The sequence below is a fragment of the Chrysochloris asiatica genome, unplaced genomic scaffold (genome assembly GCF_000296735.1).
Source record: "Chrysochloris asiatica unplaced genomic scaffold, ChrAsi1.0 scaffold00033, whole genome shotgun sequence".
NCBI classification, from domain to species: Eukaryota; Metazoa; Chordata; class Mammalia; order Afrosoricida; family Chrysochloridae; genus Chrysochloris; species Chrysochloris asiatica.
Genome location: NW_006408551.1, coordinates 23,294,941 through 23,304,661, shown reverse-complemented (window position 1 = coordinate 23,304,661; position 9,721 = coordinate 23,294,941). Strand labels below are relative to the sequence as shown.

General features: G+C 38.5%; 1 protein-coding gene across 2 annotated transcripts in view; it reads left to right on the top strand.

Moving 5' to 3' along the window:
- The window catches only part of PTPRR (protein tyrosine phosphatase, receptor type, R), a 444,293-nt gene that overhangs the window by 405,247 nt on the left and 29,325 nt on the right, over window positions 1–9,721 (top strand). For both annotated transcript variants that reach the window (XM_006859557.1, XM_006859558.1), the window contains one exon: window positions 1,763–1,920. In XM_006859557.1, the coding sequence (XP_006859619.1) occupies window positions 1,763–1,920 (158 nt within the window). The remainder of the gene's footprint in view (window positions 1–1,762; window positions 1,921–9,721) is intronic.

Genomic DNA, 9,721 nt, shown 5'->3' with positions numbered 1-9,721 from the left:
AAGAAAATCTGCACTTGTGGGTGGCTGTGGGAGGCAGACAAGCCTGAAGTGTTGATGAGATTTTCAGAAACTTAGAGTTACAGTGATTTATAAGGACTTTCCCCAGACAAGATTGCCATAGGAAAATTATCTTATTTAACTTATTGTAGGCAGATGCTGAAGAAAGTTGCTATGGTATTATTTTTCCTCTGCAGGATGATCATCCCAAAAATTTCAATGCTGTCTCTAGTACTGTTGGGACAGAATCATTTTAGAAAGGAAGAGGGTGGAGGCAGAGCTGCAGTGACAATTTTTAGGGAGAAGTGCTGGATAGGAAGACACTTACAGAAAACTGTTTTCAGCACATGTCCTCCAGGACCTCGTTTATACCCACTTTCCAATCAGACACTGAATTACAGATATGATGCACATAGACCCTGTACTCAAACATTTTCAATCAAGAAACCGCATGTCGCTCCTTAACTATTAGGATTCCTCACTACTATTAAATACTGGAATTTGGGATGAGGAGCTCTGGTAGCGTAGTGGTTACGAATCGGGCTGTGAACCTCAGGGTCAGCAGTTCAAAACTACCAGCAGTTCCGCAGGAGAAAGATGAGGCTTTCTGCTCCCATAAAGATTTACAGCCTCAGAAATCCTGTACAGGGTCGCTATGAGTCGGAACCGACTCCACGGCACTTAACAACAACAACAACAACAATAGAGGTAGTTGTTGTTGTTCAGTGTCCTTGAGTCAGTTCTGACTCATAGCGACCTTGTATAGTGTTTCTGAGGCTGTAAATCTTAGCGAGAACAGAAAGCCTCATCTTTCTCCCACAGAGCAGATGGTAGACTAGAACCACCAACCTGTGGTTCACTGTCCAGTGCTTATCCTACAGAGCCTCTGTACTCTCCTATAGAAGTAGTAGAATGACTGAGTATAAAATTAAGTGTCCTTATAATCATGAACCATTTGCTGTTGACTCCATTCCAACTCTTGGCAACCCTTATATATGTCAGAGTAGAACTACGCTCCATAGGGCTTTTATATGGCTGATTTTTTCAGATGTAGGTTCCCAAACCATGCTTCCTGTGAACAGATGAGCATGTTAACCAGAGTCTCTGGCTGAAACAAATGTTATCATGCTTAGCTGCTAACTGAAAAGTTGGTGGTTTGAGTTCACCTAGAAGTGCCTAGGAACTGATAGTGGTTAGCATGTTTATAACAACCTTTCAGGAACACTCATAGAGTAGCGTAGTGGTTACGAATCGGGCTGTGAACCGCAAGGTCAGCAGTTCGAAACTACCAGCTGTTCCGCCGGAGAAAGATGAGGCTTTCTGCTCCCGTGAAGATTTACAGCCTCAGAAACCCTGTACAGAGTAGCTATGAGTCAGAACCGACTCCACGGGACATAACAACAACAACAACATTGAGTAGAAAACACAATCTTTCTTAGCTATAGTTCTCATCTATCATTTTGTTCATTATAAGTGTATATATATATATAAAATACCTGTTGTGTATATACTGTCTATATTAAATACATATCTCATTTAATAAAGACCAGACTGTCAAACTTTGAGATGAAAATATGCATAGTAAAATAATCTCAAGATGAAAGGGTATTCTTCAAAAATCTCATGTTTCCAATAAGCCATAAAGTTTCCACTTAGAAATAAGTTGCCAACAAGCTGGGAGCTATAGAAACGATCATTACTGTACCTTGAGTTACTTTTAGTTGTACATGTGCATGAGGTGTTTAGTGGCTGTTGCTATTTTCAGCAAGGAAGTCACACCCAAACTGTGAAGCATTACTGGTATACTTCATGGCCTGATCACAAGACTCCGGATAGTGCCCAGCCCCTTCTACAACTCATGCTGGATGTAGAAGAAGACAGACTTGCTTCCATGGGCCGAGGGCCTGTGGTTGTCCACTGCAGGTAAGGCATGAACTATCTTTTTTCCCTAAACAACTGTCCACTCTTTATAAAGTCATAGAGTAGATGGGAATTGGGTTTTGTTTCCTGGTTATAAATGAAATATTTATTGAAATTGGTTAAATTTCTAATATTTGAGACTTGACTAAGATGATAATTTTGGAAAGGATGTCACATTTTATGACATTTGATATGCATGTCCTAAGAAAGTGAGCAGAAAAGCTCAGGAATCTATCTTGAAATTTATATTTATCCATCTAGCCTCATATACACTAACAATCACAGGTATGTTCTTTGAAATCATCAATGATTTTATATTGTTTTAAGGTGTCATATGACTGTTGTTATTAGGTCAAATCAGTCTGACTCATGGTGATCCAGTGCACAACAGAACGAAACACTGCACTGTGCTGAACTATACTCACAACTGTTGTTAAGCTTGAGCCAGTTGCTGCTGCCATTGTGCCAATCCATCTCATTGGGGGGGGAGGGGGTCTTTCTTTTTTTTGCTGCCCCTCAACTCACCCAAGCATGATATCCTTCTCCATGGATTGGCTCCCCTGATAACATTTGTGAAGGATGAGAGACAAAGTCTTGCCATCCTGGCTTCTAAGGAGTATTCTGGCTGAACTTCTTCCAACACACATTTGCTTGTTCTTTTGGCAGTCTGTGGTACTTTTAATATTCTTCTTCAACACCATAACTCAACTGCATCAATTCTTCTAAGGTCTTGGAGCTCTGGCAGCATAGTGGTTATGAATTGGGCTGTGAACCGCAAGGTCGGCAGTTCGAAACTACCAGCTGTTCCGCGGGAGAAAGATGAGGCGTTCTACTCTCATAAAGATGTACAGCCTTGGAAAGCCTGTACAGGGTCACTGTGAGTCGGGACCAACTCCATGGCACATAACAACAACAACAACAACCTTCACATGCATATGAGGCTATTGAAAATACCATGGCTTGGGTCAGATGCATGTTAGTCCTCAAACTGGTATCTTTGCTTTTAAACACTTTAAAGAGGTCTTTTACAGATGATTTGCCTGATTCAATTTGTCCTTTGATTTCTTGATCTCTGCTTGCATGAGTGTTGATTGTAGAGCTGAGCAAAATGAAGTCTTTACAACTTCAATCTTTTCTCCATTTATCATGATGTTATTTATGGGTCCAGTTGTGAGGATTTTTGTTTTCTTTACATTGAGGTGCAACCCATACTGAAGGCTGTGGTCTTTGGTCTTCATCAGTAAGTATTCTAAATCTTCTTTGGTTCCAGTAAGCAAGTTTGTATCATCCACTTATCACAGGTTGTTAATGAGTCTTCTTCCAATCCTGATGCCACGTCCCTCTTCGTTTAATCCAGTGAGTCAGATTATTTTCTCAACATACAAATTGAATAAGTGTGGTTAAAGAATACAATCCTGGTGCATAACTTTGCTGATTTTAAACCATTCAGTATCCCCTTGTTCTGTTTCAACAACCACCTCTTTCTTGGCCTATGTACAGGTTCCTCACAAACACAATTAAGTATTCTAGAATAACCATTCTTCTCAGTGTTATCCACAGTTGAATGCCTTGTGTAATCAATAAAGCACTAATAAACATCGTTCTGGTATTCTCTGCTTTCATCCAAGATCCATCTGACATCACCAATGGTATCCCTCATTCCACATCCTCTTCTGGATCCTTTTTTAATTTCTGGTCGTTTCCTGTTGATTAAATTATTCAGCAAAAAATTATCTTGAAATTGTTCAATGATTTCCACATTCCATGGATCACCTCTCTTTGGAAGGGGCACAAATGTGGATCTCTTCCAATTGGTTGGCCAGGTAGCTGTCCTCCAAATTTCTTGAGCATATATGAGTGAACTCCTCCAGGGTTGCAAGTTTGTTGAAAGATTTCAATTTGTTTTCTGTCAGTTTCTGGGGGGCTTGTTTTTCACCAGTGACTTCAGTGCAGCTTAGACTTCTTTTTTCAAAATCATTAACTTTTAATCATATGGTGCCTCTTGAAATGATTGAACATTGATCATTTATTTTTGGTACAGTGTCTCTGTGTATTCCTTACATCTTCTTTTGATGCTTTCGGTATCATTCAATTCAATATTTTGCCCATAGAATTATTCATTATTACAAGTTGAGGCTTGAATTTTTTTCTTCAGTTCTTTGAGTTTGAGTAATATTAAATGTGTTCTTCCCATTTGGTTTTCTAACTCCAGATGTTTGCACATTTCATTATAATACTTTATTTTCTCAAGCTGTCCTCTGAAATGTTCTGTTCAGTTCTTTTACCTCTTCATTTCTTTCTATTGTTTTAGCATCCCTATTCTGGAGAGCAAATTTCAGAGTCGCTTCAGACATCAACTTTGGTCTTTTGTTTCTTTCCTGTCTTTTAATGACCTTTTGTTTTCTTTCTGTATGATGTTCCTTTTATCATCCCTCAACTCTTCTGATCTTTGGTTGTTAGTGTCTAATGCATCAAATCTGTCCTTGAGATGGTCTCTAAATTCAGGTAGGATATGTCCAATGTCATATTTTGGCTCTCATGGAGTTTTAATTTTCTTCAGCTTCAGTCTGAGCTTCCATATGAGCAATTGATGGTCTGTTCTCCAGTCTGTCTCTGGTCTTGTTTTAGCTGATAATGAGGTTTTTCGCTGTCTCTTCCCACAGATTTAGCAGATTTGATTCCTGTATATTCCATCTGGGGAAGTCCGTGTACATTATCACCTTTTATCTTGTTTTAAAAAGATATTTGCAATGAATAAGTCAATGGTATTACAAAATTCTGTCATGTGATCTCCAGCATAATTTCTATCAGCAAGGCTGTATTTTCCAACTACGGATCCTTCCTCTTTTTTTCCAGTCACCAGTAATTAATCAATCCATCTTGACTACATGTTTGATTCATTTCAAGCTGAATAAGTTGGTAGAATTATTTAATTTTATCATCACTGGTTTTATTTGTTGGTATGTAAATTTGAATAATAAGGTATTAAGTGGTCTTCCTTGTAGGTATGTGGATATTATCCTATGACCAACAGCATTTGTATTTTAAGATAAATCTTGAAATATTCTTTTGAACAATTAATGCAATGCCATTCCTCTTGAATTTGTTATTCCTGGCATAGTAGTTCATGTGACTATCATATTCAAAATAGCCAATACCAGTTCATTTCAGCTTACTGATACCTAGGATATGATCTTTATATGCTCCATTTCATTTTTTAAAACTTCCAGTTTTCCTAGATTATTACTTTGTACATTCCATGTTCTGATTATTAATGGATGTTTGCAGCTGTTTATCCTCATTTTGAATAGTGTCCCATCAGCAAATGGAGATCCTGAGAGCTTTACTCTGTTTACATCATCACTGTCAGCTCTACTTTGACAAGGAAGCTCTTCCCCAGTCGTATTTTTAGTGCCTTGCAACTTGTGGGTGTCATCCTCCGGCAGTGACTCTGACAATGTTCTACCTGCTAGTCATAAGGTTTTCAGTGGTTAAACATTTAGTAGTCTGCCGCTTCTTCTTCCTAGCCTGTGTTTGTCTGGAAGTGCAATTGAAACTGTCCACCATGGATGACCCTGCTGGTATTTAAAGTATAGCTTCCAGCATCACATTAACACAGAGGCCTCCACAGTATGACACAGTGACAGATGATTAGTGACTACAGACAATTGAGTGGTGAACTGTACTTGGATTCAATCTTGACAACATTTATTATTATTTCAAGTTTGGTGAAAACCAAGCAGCTTGTTTAAAAGTTATCTCATAGAAACAAGATGGAAATAAATTTTGTATTTAGAAAAATAAAATACTGTTACCAGAACATAAGTTATTGGACTCAGGGTGACAAAAACAACAGTTTCCATGATGGTTCTCTTCCCTAATTTGTAGCTTAAATCTCTCCTGCCACAACTGATACCTCTTCCCCCTTGTTTTTCTCATAATATATACAAATTAAAGCAAGTAATTTAAAAGTTGCTTATATAGCCAGCCATTTATTCTCCTTATTTTCTCAAAATGATCGATGCTGCTATGTTTAACCTTCTCATAGTCTTTTAGGATACTACCTTCAATAAAAAAAATTCTTAAACATTATTTTAAATTACAATTATATCTTCCTTTTTTTTTTTTTTTTTGACCTTTGTGCTTTAAACAACAGTAAAATTGACTGTTTGCCCATTTATTAAAAGAGTCCATTATCCAGCTTCTAACAGAGGGCCTTTTCCTCTATGTGAAGCTTGGCCTTGAAGAACAGCTACCTAGGTGACCATATTTTAGAGCTGGAACTGTTCCCTCCCTAAAATAATAAAACAGCCAGGATATCTAAAACCAACTAGCCACTTCCCTTATAAAACCAGTTCCCCTGCTGATTACTGTTTCTAAGGATGAAACTATCCTTTTTTCCAAGCCCTCCACATTCAGTGCTGACAGTTATCTTTGGCCATTCTCTCAACTCCATCCGCAGTATCTAATCAGTCACCAGATTGTCTTTCCCTTCAAAGCTTGTCGTGTAATCACTTCCTGCCCAACTACCCTAGTTCAGGCCCTTGTGACCTCATCCATGTTTATAGAAGTAGTTGGCTAATTGAACACACATACCTCCATCTCCATGTTAGCCTACCCTGTGTACTTCTCTTGATTGATATTCCTATCCCCTTTTTTCATCAAATGAAGTCCTACTCAAAACCTTTTAATGGCTTCCAATTTCCTACAGCAAAAGCCCTTAATGTTATGCCTATGAATGATCCACTTCATTTCCTGGGTCTGGGTACTCCATGAAATTATTTGGATAAATTTGAGTGTATTAGCTGATATGAGGAGTGCTGGTGTGGTGCTATAGGATAAGCACTGGACTGCTAACCACAAAGTCAGTGGTTCAAACGCACCAGCCACTTGTCAGAAACCCTATACAGGGTCACTATGAGTTGGAACCTACTCAAAGACACTTAACAATAACAACAACATGTGACTTTTTCTGGGGAGTGAAAGTTCAGAATTTTCATTCTAAAAATAAAATGATGTTTCTGGATTAGAGAACGGAGTCCATACTTCTTAACCAGTGGTAAAGAACCTGGGTAGCACAAATAGTTAAAGGCACCACTACAGGTGTAAAGGTGGGCGATTCGAACCTACCCATAAGCACCTTGGAAGACAGACCTGGTGATCTGCTTATGAAAGGTCACAGCCTTAACAAGTCTATGGAGCAGTTATACTCTGTACATATGAGGTTGCCATGAATAGGAAAAGATTAAAAGTCTACTTACAACAACAAAAATGGCTCCAATTTACCTTCCCTGTTGGATTTCCCACTGTTCCTCGAAGATAACTCTTTCTTTAAGCCAACCTAGTCTACTTATTGTCAGACATGATATATTCTATTTTGCATTTATTCTTCCCTTATATAACTCACCCTCATGAAATATGCTTCCACACTCATGATAACCAAAACTCTTATCACCGTTAGTGTAGAGTTCAAATTCTATTTCTTCAAAGATATAAACTCTGTATAGACACCTCAATAAAAAGGACCCATTGGTCTTCTCAATTCCTCTAGCACTCACATTCAGCATGAAACAAGCGCCAACTATGAAAAATCAATGTTATTTGAATGTCAAGAGGGAGTTATTAATTCCAGTTATGAGGATTGAAGAAAGCATCTAAAATTTGGAATATGCTTAACTGGGTCTAAAAAAATGACTAGTGTTTGAAATATTAAAAGGTATGGGAAGAGCATTTCTGACTGAGGAGATATCATTAACATGGAAAGAAAAACCGAAAAATAAAAGGCATTTCTTGTAATGATTCATTTAACAGATACAAGGAAGACTACAGAAGGACATACAGCTTGAAAGTTAGTCACAGTCAGCTTATGCATGGCCATGAATACCATGGTAGGGAGCTTAGGTAGTATTCCATAACTAGTGCTGTAGGAGCTCTGGTAGCGTAGTGGTTACGAATCAGGCTGAAAACCGCAAGGTCAGCAGTTCGAAACTACCAGCTGTTCCGCGGGAGAAAGATGAGGCTTTCTGCTCCCATAAAGATTTATAGCCTCGGAAACCCTGTACAGGGTCACTATGAGTTGGAACCGACTCCATGGCACATAACAACAACAACAGTACTGTAGGATAAGCAATGGACTGCTAACCTCAAGGTCAGCAGTTCAAATCTTTTACAGGGTCACTATGAGTCAGAACTAACTAGAGAGCACACAGTAACCCTGGGAGCCATGGACAGTGTGGAGTATGGAGTATTATACCTAGGTCTCTAGATTAGAGAGGTGAACCTAGCAGCTATACATCTGGTGAATTAATTCAGGAAAAACCTTGAGACTGGGAAACCATAATGAGATCATTGATTGAATTTAATCATGAAGTAAGGAAATGCTGAAAACGTGAGCATAGCCTATAGAAAGAAAAGCATAGATCCCAAAGACTCAGCGGGGGTGGAAAATATAATAATTGGGAACAGATTGGATGTGGGAGGTGAGAGAGGGGGAAGACATTAAAGATGGCGCCAAGATTTCTAGTCTGGAAAAGTTGTGACTGGCTGGTAATGCCATTGAAAGGAAACATAATGAATTCTGTTTTAGATATGTCCAATTTAGGTATATTGAATTGAAGCAATTGCAGAATAGTGACATCAAAGAATGCCAGCTGGGATATGAAATGCCAATCTAGTGTTTAGATGAAACTTTGGGAATTTAGATGTAGATTTGAGAGACAGTTACATAAAGGCTGTGAAGGGTTGAAATTGTTGACAGAGAAAGTCCTTATTCGGTTGAATTTATGGTTATACTGTTTAGGGTAAATAAATGTGTAAACTCTCCTGGACAAACAGTATTTCTATTGAACTATCACATTTATATGGAGTCCTGGTGTGGGGTTGTAGGATAAGCACTGGATTGAAAGGTCAGTTTGAACTGCAAGGTTGATGGTTCAAACTCACCAGCCACTCCTCAGAAACCCTATATAGGGTTGCTATGAGTAAATATATAGAAATATATATTTATATTTATTAATTATATTTATTAATATATATTATTAACTGCGCAACACTAAACAACAAAACAGTCACCTCTATATGGAGTCCTGCTGTGGCACTATAGGATAAGCACTAGACTGCTAACTACAAGGGCGGTGATTTAAACCCATCAGCCACTCCTTGAGAACTCTATACAGGCTTGCTATGAGTCAGAACCAACTCCACAAAACTTAGCAACATCTCCTCTATGTAAATGACTTGGAAAGATTTGCTTCTAAACCCATCCTTTTCTAAACTGAATTCAATCTAGTTATTTCCTAGAATCCTCAACATTAGCATATCTAAGACCAAGCTTCCTATCACTCTCCCTTCAAATCAGCCTTTTTTCCTTTAGCTTAGTGTGCTACCATTCCGCCAGTACTTGAGACCTAGTTGTCTTTGATTTTATTCAACTGCAGTCCTCCAGACTCACAGTTTTGAAGTCTTTTGCTTTATTTCTACTGTGCATACCTCACCCAAGCTCAAGCCATACTGATGTTTTCTAGAACTTTTACAATGTTTGTTTCACTCTTATCTCCCCCTCTCAGCCTACCATTGTTGTTTGGAGCTGTTGAGACAATTTCAGCTTTTAGTGACCCCCATGTGACAGAGTAGAACTGCCCCAGAGGCTCTAACCTTTGTGGGAGCAGATCTCCAGGTGATTTCTCTCAAATAGCTGCTGGGTATGTTTGAAACTTCAGGTTGGGTTCAAACCACCAACCTTTTGATTTAGCAGCAAAGTAAAGTAGTTAACATTGCATCATGTTGGTTTCTACTCTTCCTACTA